General features: G+C 41.3%; 1 protein-coding gene and 1 non-coding gene across 3 annotated transcripts in view; one reads left to right on the top strand and one right to left on the bottom strand.

The window, feature by feature from the left end:
- Positions 1-18,289, bottom strand: part of Plcl2 (phospholipase C like 2) — a 189,702-nt gene that overhangs the window by 102,970 nt on the left and 68,443 nt on the right. Inside the window, exon 1 of one of the 2 annotated variants that reach the window (XM_059281999.1) lies at positions 814-1,126. The exons of the other annotated variant lie outside the window; for it this stretch is intronic. Within the exon in view, the coding sequence (XP_059137982.1) occupies positions 814-882 (69 nt within the window). The 5' untranslated portion in view covers positions 883-1,126. Of the gene's footprint in view, positions 1-813; positions 1,127-18,289 lie in introns of those variants that run through there. 2 annotated transcript variants of the gene reach the window in all.
- Positions 9,715-9,821, top strand: LOC131894003 (U6 spliceosomal RNA). The gene has a single exon (XR_009374793.1). It is a non-coding gene; the product is annotated as a U6 spliceosomal RNA (small nuclear RNA).

Genomic DNA, 18,289 nt, shown 5'->3' with positions numbered 1-18,289 from the left:
TCACAGGACACATACAAGTCATTCTAAATTCCTAAACATGCTCCGTGCTTTAAATAACATAATAGTCTATGCATCATTTTGTACCAACTATAAAACCAAGAAGCTTGGGCAATCCTACAGAATACATCATGAAAACTTTAATTCTGAGAGCTGGAACTAGAAAGGCTTTGTATTATTATACTCCAGAAATTGGTGTGAGAATGAAATACAGGCATTTACAAAGCATGCTTAGGTTTTATATACAAGTATTATAATGTAATCTTAAAATGTCACATCTAATTATACTGTATTTTATTTCATTACAACATTTCAGAAAACAAAGGACTAAATTCTGAGTCTACCTACAAACTAATCACCAAAACCCCTTAATAAACATGATGCTATCCTTATTCCCAAATCAGATTGCCGTGACTAACACTCACTTCTAAGTAGTATTGTGATCCGAGGTTGGAAGCTGACCTTTCCACCAGTTACATGCTCCGTAAGGCTTGTTCAAGCCGGGTTTCCTAAGAGAAAGCATGCAGGGAATGAACTGGTGTGGGGCAGAAGGCTCCCAGAAGGAGCAGAGAGCACAAAGTCTCTGGCATTTAGTGAATATATAGCTGTGGAGAGTGAATAGATACTTTCAGACAGGAACACATAAAGGTGGCACTTTATGAGTGAAACGTGGATACTAATAACTATGCCACCATAGGAAGGATGGAAACATCTGTGACTCTGCAGGACCAGACACTGAGAACTCAGGCCTTCCACAGGGCCATCCTGACTGGCAAGCAGGCAGGTTCAAAGTGCTGGTCTGGCTGGAGACAGTACCTGGTCCAATTTGTCTTTCGAGGTCTGGAATCCATCTACAGCTGCTGGCCAGGTCGGGGTTAGTCTCATTGCCTGCAACCAAGTGGGCAGGCTGTATGGACCATTATAACGGATGGCTTCGTGCTTGTATCCCGAGGGTGCTACAGCTCCTCCTCCCTCTGGCCCTTTGTGGGGATGGCCCCTTAACTAATTCCTAGCCCACTTGACTAGAATGGAGACTGAAGCCAGCTGCGAGCTGGACTTTGTCTTTGATTGGCAAAGAATTCGTGGGGAGCACAAAGTGGCACTACCTTCCTGGCTGCAGAGTCCTGCTCTCAGGTGACTCCTGTGAGGTACAGCACTGCCAGCCTGCTCACCTTCACGTGTAATTAACATTCTTCATTCTCAGCTATGATGATTTTGTCAAGTCATAAAGGGCTGCAAGAGCTGGTACAGGCTGCTTTTCCTAGCTCTCTCAGGGCCAAAGCAACATAAAGAAGAACTGCCGTTTGCTGATGTGCTAACCAAGGCACACAGGCACACTCCAAAGGGCAGGCAGCAGCAGCGCCCCTTCGCAAAGGGACCAGTTGTTGGAAGGCAGATGTTGGAGATTGTGTGGGAGTTCATGGATATAAAACAAGGAAGTGAGGTGCTGTGGATGCTGAAGAAACTGGTGGATGGGCTGGCCCCACTGATTTTGTAATAGACCGTAAGTTGGTGCTCCTGGTGATAAACGATGTTCATTGCTACCTCATGTCCCTGTCCTATTCATAAGCAAGTGTACTGTACTTCCATTTTAAGCCAAATACAAATGTGTTACATACAAAGGACATCATTACTTCAGTACCATCACTGACAACCTAGGACTCTCCTACATCCTGCTATCACCCCAAAATTTAACATCTCCAAAAACCCTTTGCAAGGTTAGTCTGTGGCTTATGCTATTAGAGATGTGCATCGAAAATTAAGTTAGCAAAAAGGTTTTTTTAATCTAATTTCATGCATTTTCTCCCCTCTCCCAACCCAAATATGATGTAAAATTCACTCAGGTTTACTGGAAGCTGTAATGGCAAAACAGAAATCACATTTTATCTCTGGAAAAAGCCTGAGTTTTAGCTGAATCATGTTTTATTCCAATTATAAATTTTTTAAACTAATTTAGTTTTGCTTTTGAAAGCATTGCTGTAGAATAGTTTTTAATTTAATAAGATTATAACTTTAGAATAAGTTAGGACGAAGAATAAGACCTCTGCATTGTACTAGCTCTTGCAGCCCATTATGGCCTGACAAAATTAGAAGGTTCTTTGATCTATAAAATGTAATGGATTTTCTTTATGAATTAATGTTGCTTTATAAATTAAGAAAGAAGAAAATTCCTGAGAAAATGAAGTATGGAGAGTAAAATCATGATCAAGAAAAATCTACAATTGTTCACAGTACTCAAGAGCCAAGAGGGATACAACCCTTATGTAGACAGACTCTCCAAGCTACATAGTGGTTTAGGAAGCTCAGCCCATCTCCCTTTCAGGGATGGCTGAGGTTACATTTCAGAGGTTAAATAACTGACCCTGGCAGGTATGTTCATCCCTGATCCCTGTCCAGCTCCATGTGGCTGATGACTGGCCCCCTGCAGTCCTTCTTAGACCCATGCCACCAATTACCTTCTGGGTGATAACATCTGGCTCTGACAACAGATGCTGGCTGGGCAGTGCAGTGGGTCTCTTCCTCCTCTCCCTGGAAAGGGGTAGGAGACGTCACCAGCAGAGACTGCATCCCCTCTGGGTTCCTATGGCCCCTATCTCTGGGACGATCTGCTCTTTACAGCCATATCATGGGATGGAGGCAATTTTCTGCAGTTTACAACAGCATCCATCTGACCGCTTGGTTCTTCCATCACTGCACATTCCCCTTGATGACAGCCTCTGTTTCTAATACTGTTTTCTAGTTGGGTGTCTGCAATGACTAAGTGCTCAAAGCTCTAGGTGCCAGGTGCAAAGTCAGATCCCAAAGCTGGTCGCCTGGCCTTTCCCCGGCCGCCTGGTCTCCACCCACACTACCATTCTGACTTCAGTTCTGCAGATCCCCTTTACTGGCTGTGTGGTCTTAGGAGAACCCTTCTCAAAACATCAACAACCAGTCTCATAAAATGAGGAAAGTAACTACTTTGCCGGGTTTAGAAAGGCAGGCGGAGATATTATAAAGGCTGTGTCTGAATTTTCTTTCCATTGCTATGATAAAGGCTATGGCCAAAAGCTGCATGGGGACGAAAGGCTTCTGCCAGCCTACAGTTCATCATGAAGAGAAGTATGGCCAGGAATCTAAAGCAGGAACTGAAGCAAAGATCATGAAGAAGTGCTGCTTACTGGATGACTAGCCTGCATTCTTATACAAACCAAGGCAACCTGCCCAGGGATGGCACTACCCAGAGTGGACTAGGCCCTCCCACCCACAACAATAATTCATCAAGGAAATGCCCCACAGGCTGCTTACAGTCCAACCAGATGGAGGCATTTTCTCAATGGTGGTATCATCTTCCCAGATGACGCTAGATTTCATCAAGTTGACAGAACTGTTGGAGCCCATCTGGGTTTCCTGGTTGCTTTGCCCAGCAGGTCTGTATAAAGAAGAGGACTGGACCACGAGCCTGAGTATCAGGTGCTTGAAAGGGTCTACACTTGGCTGTATCTCGCAAGGGGGAGGTCTTTGTGATAAAAAGCCCTTTGGAATAAAGTTCTGGACTGGTGGGTTCAGACCCAGGCCCTCCAGAGACTATCCTGTGTTTCTGTCTTTCCTCTTGTCATCTCGGTATCTCTTTCTAGCTAATATTTCTCATTTCTCCCTACTCAAGAGTACCCTGGGTCATAAAAGTGGCAGCTGCTCCGCCACACAGAACTAACCAACACAGATGTACAAGTTCTCAAGACTCATCTACCAGAATTAGCTATGCAGTGAGAAAGAAGGTAGTTTACTTGAAATCAGCATTCAAGCTAATCTAATGGGTATTAACAACACAGCCACTGGCAAAAGCTTCATGTTTTATTTACTAACACTTGGCTCTTTTACTATTAAGCAGGAAGCTGGGTGGCCAGTGGTCTCCAACATCCCTTGCTGAAGCAAAAGCTATGCTGAGGGAACTCACCATATCTTTACAGAGCACCTTGGCTGGTGTTTGGTTTCTGCCTCACTAGGGCCAGAGTAACTACCCCTGAACAGAGACTAAAGTAATGGTGCCATTGCCTAGGACTGCTGTCTAGTGTCAAACAGAACAACACAAAACATTTTCACTAAAATCTGATGATCTGAATGTAAAGTGTAATCAACATGGTCTACAACCAATCCTCCTCCTCATCATCCTATTCTGTGATGCATCTTGCCAGAGCCTGACCAGAGCTCTCTGTCCTACCTGTATCACTTCCAGTAGATTCAAAGACCAAATCATCATCACCACACAGGGATGCTCCCCCCACCCTACCCCTGCCATCACATCTCTTTTCTTTCTTGTTATTTCTAGTCTGTCTCTAACACCTAGAACCCTTAGTCCCAGTATTACTATTAATTTTATCATACTGTAAAAGAAAAAATTATGCAAATTAATCATGATTTTACACAATAATGGGCTTATAAACCTTACGCCTTGATTTCCTATCCTATTATACTTCAGTTGCTACTAAACAGTAGCACTTATGGGGAACACTTGAATTATCTTTTGGTATAGGGAGACTTGCTCCTACAGATGGTGACGGAAGGGTGAAAGGATATACTATAGATCAACTGCACCCAAAAGAATTGTTACATTTTTTTAAATTATAAAAACTGAAATATATACTTGTGTAAAGATTTTTAATAAAAAAGAAACAAGTGAAATAAACTTTAGTAATTTATCTATCCCCAAATATCCAAATCACCATCATTTCAACATGTAATCAACATAAAAATAGTTGAAATAATCTGCTTTCTTGTTTTATGTTACATCCATCACCTTTCTCAATATGGACTAAGTCCCTTTTCCTGATCAACAGACACAGGGAGTCAATGGCTACCATACCAGGTAGTGCAGCTCAGGATGCCAGGCTTCTCAAGGTCAACAACGATTCTAACTAAATTCTAAATCTCCCTGGTATTTCTAGGGTGATGCTTTCCCTAAAGCAAACCCCAGCAAATGGTCACTGGTCTTAGGAGTAACTAGCTGGAAAGAAAGGTTTATAAAGGTAAGTGAGGCCAAGCTGTAGTTTTTGGAAGAAACATCAGTTTTCCAAGTCTTACACCTTAAAAGTCACAAAGAGGTTTAAAAATTATTTTAAAATACAAAAAGTATAAATGTAAAAAAAAAAATCATTAAAAAAATTGTAATACCTAAAATTATTCCAAAAGCCACACCGAACACAGGGAAAGCAAGATAAACTAGAGATATATGGGGCAGGTATGGGGGAGGTGAGAGAGAAGAGACAGAGACAGAGACAGGGCAACAGAGAACGAGAGCTGAGATTTGTTTGATCAAAACCCAATCTCATATCATAATAAATGACCAGAAAGAACCACCCAAAACCACTCAAATGACCACTTCTGCTTGATACTATACAAGAAGCTTGAGGTACTCTACGATAGAACACTTAAAGCTAGCAGCTAAGTTATAGAAATGATCCCTGTCTACTAAAGGGGGCTGAAGTCAACAAACTCCATCCTATGCAAGAAAGGACACCCTCTGGCAGGTGCAATCACTTGTTTTTTCTAAACTACAGTGAAAAATATTCTCATTTAACTAAAATTTTCTTTATTTAACCTAGTAGAACTTTCGTCAGATCCCATGACAAATCCACAGTTGTGTGACTGCTAACAAATTATCAAGGTCCAGCTATTTATTTCAGGTTCTGTCATCAAAAATTCTTACAACACACACAGCTAACAGTGTCAATTATTTGGCTAAGAACAGAAATAGTTTGTTACTTTTTACATTATTAATTTGTTTTATTTTCAATCTAAATAAACACTGTCCTTTTCATGAAGATAAATAGTGCTTTTTAAAATTGTCATAATGGTAACGTTCGCACATTTAAGCTTTGGAGGGAAATAAGTGAAATATATATGGATCAAGCTTTATTACTTTTTAAAGAGTATTTTTAGTTTATAATTAGATTACTTCTCTCTGGAGGCAGCATTCATCTTAGTCTAATTTTTGAGACCACTGACATATGTTGAGTTTTATATCAGTTTTTTACATATTCTTCAATTCTAAACACAGATCTTTAAGCTGTCCCAGCTACCTGAGTGGAGCTCCTGTTAATTAGTGTCACATTGTTCAGTAATTCTATAAAGTTGTAAAGATGACAAACTGAACGTAGCTGACAACCTGCTACTTGCTGAAATGGTTCTGTACCTTGAGATTTTTCACACACTTTATAAACATTCACTGAGTAGTTTGCCGTGTCGGATACCACAGTGCCTAAGGTCAGTAAGCAGACTCAGACCAGCAACTCATGTTGGCCTGGACCTGCTGGAGTCCTGTCTGTGTTTCAACCAAACAGGGAGGAAAGGAGCCCACACACACACACACACACACAAACACTAGGACACATAGTGCTTGCATTCCAGCTGCTCCTGCCAGGACAGACAGACAACCTTAGGCTGCTGGATTTCCTCACATATTACTCAAGGATCAGAAGCTAGATTACTTTAAAAAGCAACATGAGAAGATTCACAGAGAAACAAGAAACTCTTAACATGCCTTCTGAGGCTGTAAATCTTACAACCAAGGCCAAGGGAAATGATTCATTATTTAATAAAACCTCATTTCCCCCTAACTTCCAGAACTTTATAACCAGTTACGAGCCTCCTGAGCAGAATCATTACGTGAAGTAGAAAAAGATGAAATAGTGGAAACAGCTAGCAACAAGTTGTTTTTATTCTTAGAATTATCAGAGTCTTATTTCTTCCTTAAATATATCAGAATTTAAAAACTAATATACATATATTCTTCCCTCATCTTTACTAAAAGCGAGAATTAATCCCTGTGGAGGGGGGGGTGTTTATTACTTAAGGTTTGTTTCTTAGGAATGAAATATCTTCCGTATATTCAAAAACCAAAGACAGTAAGATGACTTCTGACAAAACAATAGGATAATCTTACAGAACAATTTACCTAAATTGCTAAAAATAAACAGTTTCCATATTCTGACTAAGTGTCTTCACCATGTACGGAGAACACTGTGGCTGACCCACGCGAGGCACAAGATCACCACCTTTAATTTGTGACCGAGAAATGAAACAAAAGTCTCCAGCACAGTCGGCATTAGTGCGTTTTCAACATGAATTCAAGACCAAGAACCTGCTCTAATGACATCCCAGGAATGGTTGAGGATACTTTTCTAGACAGTGTAGAAAGAGCCTTTCCAGGGAACTCTTCTGTCCCTATCCAAGTCCTCGGAGTTGAATCAAGCCACCATAGCTCTGTACAAGACTTGCGGTGAACATCTGGATTTGCATTTGTCTGAAGCATTGTTCTGAAGACACCGCTCACTTTATCTCGTCTACTTAGCTCTCCTTTGAGCCATGGCCACAAATTATAGACTCTCCAACTCAGTCATTTATAAACCCAAAGGAGCGTGGATTAGAGACTGGCTGAGTCATGACAAAGCAAGCCATAAAGAAAATCCATCCTTTACAGCTAGAATGTAGCAAAAACTAATGAATATATCTGAGTAACAGGGATGAGACTAGAGGGAACACCTACAACATTCATATCATTCTCTCATTTTGGGGTGTTTTTTGTGTTTGTTTTGTTTCTGTTTGGTTTTTGTTGTTGTTGTTGGTTTTTGTTTTTTTTTTTTTGGTTTTGGGTTTTCAAGACAGGGTCTCACTGTATAGCTCTGAGTGTCCTGGAACTCACTCTGTAGACCAGGCTTTAAAGGCGTGCACCACCACAGTCTGGCTATATTTCCCATTCTTAATCCAGAAAACTTAAATGATAGAAATATACTTCTCATATGGAAAAACATGATTTGAAGCAAAAGCTCACTAACTGTAGATTCATACATTAGTATTTACATAAAATACAAGAACTCATTTTATTCTTAGAATTATTCAGCTCACATTTCTTTTTTAACACATCAGAATATCTAAAACCAATTATATTAATTATTTATTTCAACCAAAAGCAAAGAGGGGATTAATACCTGCCAATAAGGCATTATTTCCATCTGAGAAAAGAAATCATCACACAAGAAGAAATGATTAAGCCAAGGTTACATAGAGATAGAATTTTCCAGGAATATAGTTTTATTTATTTTCTTTATAAAAACATATGGCTTTGTTCCCCAGCCTCCCCTTACCCCACCTCCTGGTATTTGGTAACATTTCATGTGCCCAAGTTGTCTGTGACCGCACTGTGCAGTCACAGCTGGCCTTAAGGTCCTGCTTTCATCCCCAGCGCTGGGGTTACAGGCCTATACTACTTTAAATAAGAAAACATACAGAAGTAAAATAGCTTCTGGCTTTGAGTACACTGAGGGGGAAAGACAGGGGCAGTGGAGGGAAGGGTGTGGTGGTATTGTGTTCCCCAAAATATTGTGCACGCTAATAAACTCATCTGGAGTCAGAGAACAGATAGCCACTAGATACAGAGGCAAGAAAATAGTGGCACTCACACCTTTAATCCTAGCATTCCAGAGACATAAATCCCTCGATCTCTGTGAGTTCAAGGCCACACTGGAAACAGCCAAGCATGGTGAATCACGACTTTAATCCCAGAAAGCGAGCCTTTAATCCCAAGGAGTGACGGCAGAAAGAGAAAGATATATAAGGCGTGAAGCATTTGGCTGGTTAAGCTTTCAGGCTTCTAGCAGCAGTTCAGCTGAGATTCATTGTGGATGAGGACTCAGAGGCTTCCAGACTGAGGAAACAGGACCAGCTGAGGAATTAGCAAGGTGAGGTAGCTGTGGCTTGTTCTGCTTTTCTGATCTTCCAGCATTCACCCCAATAACTGGCCTCAGATTTGATGTTATTAATAAGAACTTTTAAGATTCCTGCTACATCTGGCGCCCAACATTTGTGGTATGAATTAACGAAAAAGCTGCTTGCCTGCGGCCTTGTGGGCCCCTGCTCAGACCCGAACTACTCTCAGCCAGTTGTGCTGAAGCACACTGGTTGGATTTGCTGAAGGAGGCAGAGGCAGGAGGATCCCGAGTTTGAGGGCGGCCTAGGAAGCTTGCTAAGGAGAAGCTTCGGCCAGGGCCCAGGCACAAACAGTGGCAGCGGGACCATGGAGGCAGCAGCGGCTGCTCCAAATTGCTGGCTTCTTCTCATTGTGTTGGAGACTGTGGTGATGCTGCTACCTGGGACAAAGAATTTACCGCTACTTGTTCAGAGGAGAATTGCCAGGACCATCGTGTTACAAGAAAGCATCCACAAAGGTTAGTTTGGAAGAGTTTGGCAAGACAAATGGTGGGGAGAAATTGCTGTGAAGATATTCTCTTCTAGGGAAGAACACTCATGGTTCCGAGAGAAACATTTATGAGACTGTGATTGCTCCAAACCACAGAGGAGGCAAAAAAAAAAAAAAAAAAAAAAAAAAAAAATCTGCAGGGAACCATGACCACGCCTCACAGCAATTTTGAAATCTTCAAAAGGAAGACTGGACTCCACAAAGATGATTCCACATGGACTATGAAAGCCATTAAGCTGATTAACACCACCAAAAGATCGAATTTGGACTACAAACTGTTTAGGACAATTTTAAGATGGCTAGCTGAGATGATCCAGCCTGACAGACTACTTGAACAAGAACTTGAAACAAGCCCTGCACTTTCTCATTATGCAGCGACTGGACAAATTATACAGGACCTGACAATTAACCCAAAAATTTTCTTTTCAGGAGTCCCTAAAGATGTCTTCGCCCATAGAAAGCAGGAAGTAATTTTAAGAAAACTGGTGCTTGCTTCGGCAGCACATACACTAAAATTGGAACGATACAGAGAAGATTAGCATGGCCCCTGCGCAAGGATGATACGCAAATTCGTGAAGCGTTCCATATTTTTTTTTTTTTAAAAAAAAAAGAAAACTGACACCCACATTCCCAAGAGGTGGGGTGGGTGATTTTTGGTTACTTAATGAGTTATGGATATTGTCATTGTTCATGACGGTTGGTTACAAGTTGTTAATTGTTAATGGTCAGGAAAAAAGCTAAACAAGGAGATTAGATTCAGAGTTTTTGTTTAAAAAAAAGAAAAAGAAAAAGAAAAAAGAGAATATAGATATGAAGTAGATCACTGAGTCTATTCTGAGAAAAAAGATAAATAATAGGATAAATAGGTAGATCACTGAATTTACTCTAAAAAGAAAAATGGGAAAGATATAAAAATGACAAAAGGTAGATTATTGAATCTATTATGGAAAGAAAAAAGAGAGAATGTGGATATGATAAGATAAAAAGAGAGATTATGAAATCTACTTTTAAAGAGTAACAACTTGTTTAGAAATTGTTTTACATTGCTGTGGATATTGCTCTGTATAAATAAAATGCTGATTGGCCAGTAGCCAGGCAGGAAGTAGAGGTGGGACAAGCAGAGAAGAGACTTCTGGGAAGTGGAAGGCTGAGGCAGAGAGACACTGCCAGCTGTGAGAAGCAACACGTAAGATACTGGTAAGTCACAAGCCACGTGGCAACTTATAGATTAATAGAAATGGGTTAATTTACGATATAAGAACAGTTAGCAAGAAGCCTGCTACGGCCATATAGTTTGTAAGCAATATAAGTCTCTGTGTTTACTTGGTCGGGGCTGAGCAGCTGTGGGACTGGCAGGTAAGAGAGATTTGTCCTGACTGTGGACCAGGCAGGAAAACTCTAGCTACAGAAGGGAAAATTTAGCAATGGAGAAAGAACTGTCATTGCTGTTAAGAAGCCATATTCCACTACGCCAGCAGGCTCCCAAGAACAGGAAAAAGGAAGGACACAATGGCTAGACTCTAAACACTATATTAAACCAGAAAGGCTCAGAAACCTAACTGTCCCTGGCTCTGCTTCTGACACCTGCTCTTTGTGCATTTCTGCCTGGGCTTTGGGTAGCATTCCTGATCACATACGTGCTGTCTTACAACAAAATGCCATCCCACCCCCAAGCATGTAGACATTCTACCACAGGAAAGGAGGACAGAAATGGTGAGTCTGAGACTCAGGGCTCTTGTAGAATTCTCAGCAGAGATACGGCAGAGTTCCTAAAAGCTTGCAAAAACCTAATTAGGTTAGTAAAATAAAGAAGAGTGTACAAGCTGAATGAAGCAAAAGTCACTTGGAGAACAGTGTTTATAGCCTGGAGAGAATTCTGTGTGGTATATTCAATGGAACTGGACAGGTATTTACAAACTGTTTTTCTAATGAACTGGACATAAAGTACATGTATTCTCTGCTTCAGATCTCTCTCTCTGAATGCACCACTTCCTAAAAATGAAACTATTAACCAGAAAACACATTTTTATAAATGTATGCCCTGCCTACTCACAAACAATCCAAGGTGATCTCTGGTTATAGATTCATAGAACATACTTGCAGATGAAGAAAACATAATAACCAAAGGAGCTTTGGAATAAGGCACTATCATCTCCTTAAAGTGGATAAACTGCTATTGTTACATACTGAATCTTAACAACATGGTCACAATGCCAAAGATCAGGGCATAATTTTAATAGTCCAGGGAAATGTAGCAAAAGAAGAAGTCTTTGTGGAGACCAACTTTCAGGATGCAGTTTATCAAGTGGTTCTTATACAGATCACTAGACATTAAAGCAGATGGCAACACCTCTCTTTGGAAAGGGAAGACATGAAAGTTAGTAGTTAACTCTCCAGAGCAGTCTTTGGCCACACTAAGCCATGTGTAAACATCCTGTAGGTACACAGAGACCACAGCTAAACCCAAGAGGCACACTCACAGAACCTTCCTCACTCTTAAACTGCATCCAGTGCTTTGCCGCTATTACAATTACTCACACTTCCTAGATGCTGAAAATGAAGGTAGAGTTCCAATTTCAGTCAAGATATTACAGGTGGCTCTCATTTCCAGATCCCCAAAGTAAACCTTTAAAGTACACCAAAAATAAAAACAGAAACAAGAAACTGACATAAAATTGTCTTGAATTAAAATGGATAATAAACTAGGAAAATGTGCTTTTCCATTTTTGCTATATGATCAATATAGTTAGTATTATAATATTAAATGAGCCCATTTCCAGTAAATATAAATTATGGCAACTGTAATCCAGTGATTTGACAGTTTTTTTCCAAAGCAATATTTCCAATTAAATTAGCAGTGTTTGTATGTACAAAATACTCTGGGAAACCTGAAGACTAAAAAAAAAAAAAAAACAAGATTTCACGCTATAGACTTAACTGAGGGTTTTAAAAATGTATTTTGTTATTATTATGTATGGTGTATGTGGGTGCATGTGCCACAGCACACGTGTAGAGGTCAGAGGGCAACTGTGTGTCCTGGGAATCGGTCATTGGGCTTTTAATGCAAGCACCTGATGGATCATCTCGTCAGCCCTTATGGGGCTTTTAATCAGAGAATAAATGTGACCTATGGTGCCCATGTCACCACAGCAGCTGACTTTGAAGTGTCAATCAAATTCAGATTCCTCCTGGGCTTATAACAGCTCAAAGATCGATCACCCTAAGTCAGTAAGGGATAATTAATTAATAATTAGACAAACTGTTGGTGCTGTACCTAAGCAAATACCCCAAACAAACCTCATGGTGCCCTAGAGTGACCAGTTTTTGACAATTACATCTTTTGGCAAGTGACACACCACCTACCAAATGGTCTAAAACAGAGGTTCTCAACTTGTGGGTCATGACCCCATGGGTCTTACACCTCATCAAATTCCTGCCAATTTGAAATGCAGTTTGTGTGTGCTGGGCTGACTCTGAGATAACCTCGGTGCTGCTGGTCGTTTATTACTGCTGATTTCTCATCCCCAGCTGTCCAGCATCAACTATCCCAGTAAAGTAAAGGTTGCATTCCAGTGGTGCTGGTCTCTTGTTAACCACACTAATTCTTCAGATCCAGCTGACCAGAAAACACAGATTCTTAATTTAAAGTATCAAATTTAAAGTCCCTGGTAATCTTTGAGGGACTCTGGAACTTCCCTCTGAAACTTCACAAGCCAGGCCTCCATCATCTGCATGTTCTCAGCATTATCTTCCAAGATCACAATAGCTCACTGAGCTCTGAGTACCCGAGCCTTCCCAACCCAAAGCTCCAAAATCCTTCTGTCATCTCCCCAGAGCAACACAATCACGTCTGTCCAGCAAGGTCGGACTTCTGGTACCAATTTCTGTCCTGGCTTGCTTTTTATTGCTATCATAAAATATTCTGAACAAAAGCAACTTGGAGAAGAAAGGGTTTATTTCATATAACAACTCTCAGGTCACAATCAGGGCAGGAGCTTAAGGCATGAACCTGGAGGCAGAAACTGAAAGAGATCATGGAGGAGTGCTACTTATTGGCTGGCTTCCTCCATGTCTCATTCAATTTGCTATTCTATACAACCTAAGACCACTTGCACAAGGGTGACATGAGCCCTCCTCCATCAATCATCAAAAAGAAAATGCCCTACAGACTTGCCTACAGCCCAATCAGATGGAGGCCTTTTCTCAATTGCGGTCCTCCTTCCAAGGTGACTCTAGTTCTGTCAATGAGTCGAGAAACTAACCAGCACCACTAACACACACGTTGCCTTCCAGATAAACCATCCAAAGTCAAAAGCTTCTCCAGCTACGGTTTTACAAATTCAGTTATTACAACCTGCTACATTGAAGTCTGATGATATACTGCTTCAAATACATATACTGTATATATCTATACATATGTATTATATTGTGTTTATGTATTTGCAATTTATTTTCCATTCAGGTAATTAATTCAAAAATATTTTCATTTATCCATGTACTATGTCATTGTACACTTACACCAGCCTTATATAATCAAAACCATGGAACTGGAAAGATGGTTCAGCAGCTAAGAGTATATGCTGCATAAGGAACTGAGTTCAAGTCTCCAAACACGAATAAAATGAAAGGTATGGTCATGTACACCTGGACCTCAGCACTATTGGAGTTAGGGGAGAAGAAACAGAAGAACCACTGGGGATTGTTGGCCACAAGTCCAGCTACAAGCTCAGTTACAGACCCTATCTCAAAGGAAGAAAGCAGAGAGTGATAGAGTAAGACACTTGATGTCTTCCTCTAACTTCTGCATATACACACAAATGCACACACTTGCACACACATAAACGCACACATGTGTACATTCAGACACCCATGCACACACACATAAAACTTAACCACAAAGTACTTACTTCAATAAACATGTAGAACAAACTACATCAACTGTAAACTATTCTCTACTACTTCTAATGAGTGACATCTACCCAATTCAAGAAGCTATTTTTAATAAGCTACTTATTCCAAGAAGCTATTTTTAAATCATTATATTTATGATGAACTGTTACTTTAAGTTTGGAAAAACTATGCTTCAAATACTTGTGTGTATGTGTATATGTATCTGTGTGCACACACAAATGTTTATTTCTTGCTACTAATTCTAGACATTTTTAAGAATAGGAAGAGTGAGATTTAATACTCAGACATTTTTCCCCCACGCAACCTAAGTCAGAAGCTCATTTATTAGTAAAAGGGGGACCTGTAGGGCCCTGGCCCCCGTTTTGGATAACTGTTGCCTTGCTTGCTGACCTTGACCTTGATATCCTCCCTATGCTAATTCCCTCCCAGGTTCCACCCTCCTGAATGCTTAAGGGAAGTTCCTTGTCTGTGTATCCTGCATATTGGGCATTAACAGCTTAGATGCAAGATTGTAAAACATCAGTAGCGAACTTCTGCCCTCCAGGGTTCTCCCACTGTGCTGTAAGCCTGTATTTAAGACCTCCTCCCTCCTTCAATAAATGGCATTCGGCATTTAAAAAAAAAATAGCTAAGGAGCCCCCATGGAACTGGACCAGGCCCTCTGGATAAGTGAGACAGTTGATTAGCTTGAACTGTTTAGGAGGCCCCCAAGCAGTGGGACCAGGACCTGTCCTTGGTGCATGAGCTGGCTTTTTGGAATCTAGGGCCTATGCTGAGACACTTTGCTCAGCCTTGGTGTAGGGAGGAGGGGACTGGACCTACTTCAACTGAATCTACCAGGCTGGGCTGACTCTCCAGGGGAGACCTTGCCTTGGAGGAGGTGGGAATGGGGGGCAGATTGGGGGGGAAGGCTAGGGGGTGGGAGGAGGAAGGACAGGGGAATCTGTGGCTGATATGTAAAATTAAATTAATTATAAAATAAAAATATTTAAAAAATTATTTACCATATCAAGTTTTACCAGTAGCAGGCAATGCCATAGGACAGAGAAAAGATTTTGAAAATAATGAGTATACTTATTTCTTTCATCTTCTCCTCTAATGATTTATACTCAGATTATCAAAAACAATTGCCTCTGAATTACTAACACTGGAGAAGTGTGGTAGCACAAGACTCAAACATGAATGAAAGAACTGGATAGTGTTCCTTACTTAACTCAGGAAATATGAGGAAATGTCCACTGGGAAGGGCTGTACATGTGAAATATGACACCAGAGTACAGTCACTACCTCCGCAATTGTTGGTGGAATAACCAGGCCCTAACTCTCGGTTAGTGTCAACTGTAAGTGGAGAACATTCCTCCAGGGCTATCTCTAAGGCCCTTCTAGCATGAATGTTCAAAGACTCCACTATGTTATGGCATGAAATAATTGGAGGTACTAAGTGTTAGAAGGTTATCTTAGAGGAACCAGGTGGCTCTCTATCTCCACTAAAACAAGGTAGCATGTCCTTCAGTAGCAAAACTTTCTTTTAGAAACAGTTCTCTTCTGTCTTAATTCCAAGAATGTCAGGCCCTGGAACACACTATCAGCAGAGGGGTTTGGTGTTTTGTTGAATGTGGATAGCTGCAGTTTGAAACCTTATATCTTATATTTTCTCAATGTGGTAAGTGTTCAAACTGTGAAAGCCTAAAATAAACAACTACTCAGTACCTATGGAAATTAGGTCTATTGCCCTCACAGGAGATGGAGAAGATAAGATATATTCTTACACTCAAGAAGCCTAAAGTACAGTTAAACATAAGACTACAATCTATTTGAAGAAACAGTAAAAAAATGGAAAGGCTTCAACAAAGGCCAATTTTATGCCCTGGGTTAGTTATTCCCATACATATGACATGAAAAGATAATCTACTAAAATACAAAATATGCGTGACTAACTCAGAGAGACTTTTCTGGTCCTCAAAGATGGGTAGGATCTAGCATGGGTGACACAGGCCATCCCAATTAGGAGGGCCTCTAAAACTAAAACTTAAAGGAAGAATTCAGTCCAGCAGAGGTCAGTGGGGAACAGTAAGGGGAAGCAAATGAGAAAAGAAAGGAAAGGGGATCCTCTGAGGTACCTGAGAGTCAGGTCCAGGAGCTGAAGCCAAGGTCAAAGCAAAGGAGTGGCTGAATGCAGTGGTGTTCAGAAAGTGTCCTGAGACAGCAAGGACACCCACCAAGGAACTAAGACAAGAAGAGTCAGACAGTCAGAAGGCCAGGCAAAGTGAGAGGACCAGGGTGAAGGCCCTGTGCTGGGAGAGGCGATCTAAGTCAGTACAGGACTTCATAAAGGACAACAGGGTGGGCTGACTTCCAGGAGACATAGAGACTGTAAGTTAAATTGCTAACGAAGTGGCTGCCATTCATAGCAACTAGAAAATGATGGTGACTTACTCAGGTCAAGAATTCTGGTGGACTAGTGTCACAGAGAGGGTGGTTTTCCTTTCACCCAAAGATCCCAGGTCCTTAAACTAGAATGACCACTGGAGTGAGGCATCTGAAAAGTTCTGCCCTGTGTGGAACATAGAGTTGACAGTCATGATGAAGGTGAGGCCGACAGTGAAGCTTGTGGGCATGAGGGCAGATCTCTGATGAGCACCCAGGTAACATGAGCAGCTGGAGGACAGGAACCAGCACAGCCAATAGACAATAAGATACTGGAGACGAATTTCTAAATGGTTTTATTAAATAAAAAACACGGAGCCAAATAGGGGGGTGAAAGCCTTAGATCAGGGAAATAGGGAAAGCCACCAGCCAACCTTACCTCACCAACTCTGCAGCTTCCAAATGTGACTACTTCCTGTCTTACCCATGCCTATATGCCTTGCTGTTCTGCCCTCTCATTGGCTATCTTAGCCCAGCTACCTCACTTCCTTGTCACTGTCTGTCTGTACAGACCTTCAGGTCTCTATGGCTGGTACTAGAATTGAAGACATGTGTCACTGCTCTTGGCTCTGGTCCCTCGTATGGCCTTGAACACACAGAGACCTTGCCTGATAAGTGATCCGATTAAGGGCGTGTGCTGCCTGACTTCTTGTTTATTTAAAATTGGCTGGCCTTTCCCCCCTGATCGCCAGGCAAGCTTTATTAAAGCACAAATAAAGTATCACCCCAGGGTATGAAGAACTGGATGGATGACATAAGGGAAAGAATTTCACGAAGGCCATGGTCAACAACATTAACAAAAATTATAAGTAACAGTAAAGAGGGGGGTTGACTAGAGGACAGAGAATAGGAGCCAGGGGTACAGAATGTTATGATGGAAGTCTGAGTTCAGAGACAGTGACCCAAGATCCTGGAGCGAGGGTGACACCACAAGGAATAAGGGAAGGACTGGCACTAGAGCAAAGTCGGTACAGCTTTTCTCTGCCTCTGGTTGGGAAGCTGAAGGGTACAGGTGAAGCCAACGAAAGAGGCCTGAGTTGTTGAAGCTGAACGCAGAAGGAGAGTACTACCATTTGTACCAGAAAACAGCAGGTATCTATCTAATCCCGGTAAAGAGGAGAACTAGGGACCAGGTCTGCAGCAGCCAGGACATCCACACAGCTAACAGAGACAGTAACTTCACTTGACAGCTCCAGACCCTGGCCGGCACTGCTCCTGACACAGAGGTGCACAAGCATGTACAGCAGCACACAAGGACCATCTGACCCGAGAGGTACAGAACCGAGGAAGACACACGCTAACCCATGAGTTTCCAAACCATCAAAAGGGAAACTCTCCAGGTTGCTCAAAGTGACTTTGCTTCTCATGAGAACTGACATCTATTTTAAGCCACTATCTTCCTCCTCCTCCTCCCCTCCTCCCTCCCCGATCTGTGTATCAAGGACTCAAGATGACATCCATCTCAATTACGTAGCAGAGAGCGAAAGAAAATAATGGCTTTAACTTATTTGCTAAGTTTCAGGGAATAAACTGAAGGACTTACTTTGTTTATACTTTTAATTTGCTTTATTATAGCCTTGTTATAAATGTTGCCCACAATTACTGCACGCAAAGTACATTTTCAGATATCAGAAACAAAATGTAGAAACATGAAAACACTTAGCATATAATCTGAATTGATGTGACATTTCTACAAACATTGTTTTTTAAAAAAAACTAGCC

Source organism: Peromyscus eremicus, chromosome 16_21 (assembly GCF_949786415.1).
Source record: "Peromyscus eremicus chromosome 16_21, PerEre_H2_v1, whole genome shotgun sequence".
Lineage (NCBI taxonomy): Eukaryota > Metazoa > Chordata > Mammalia > Rodentia > Cricetidae > Peromyscus > Peromyscus eremicus.
The sequence above is the reverse complement of the archived record's forward strand: the minus strand, read 5'-3'. Positions and strand labels throughout refer to the sequence as shown.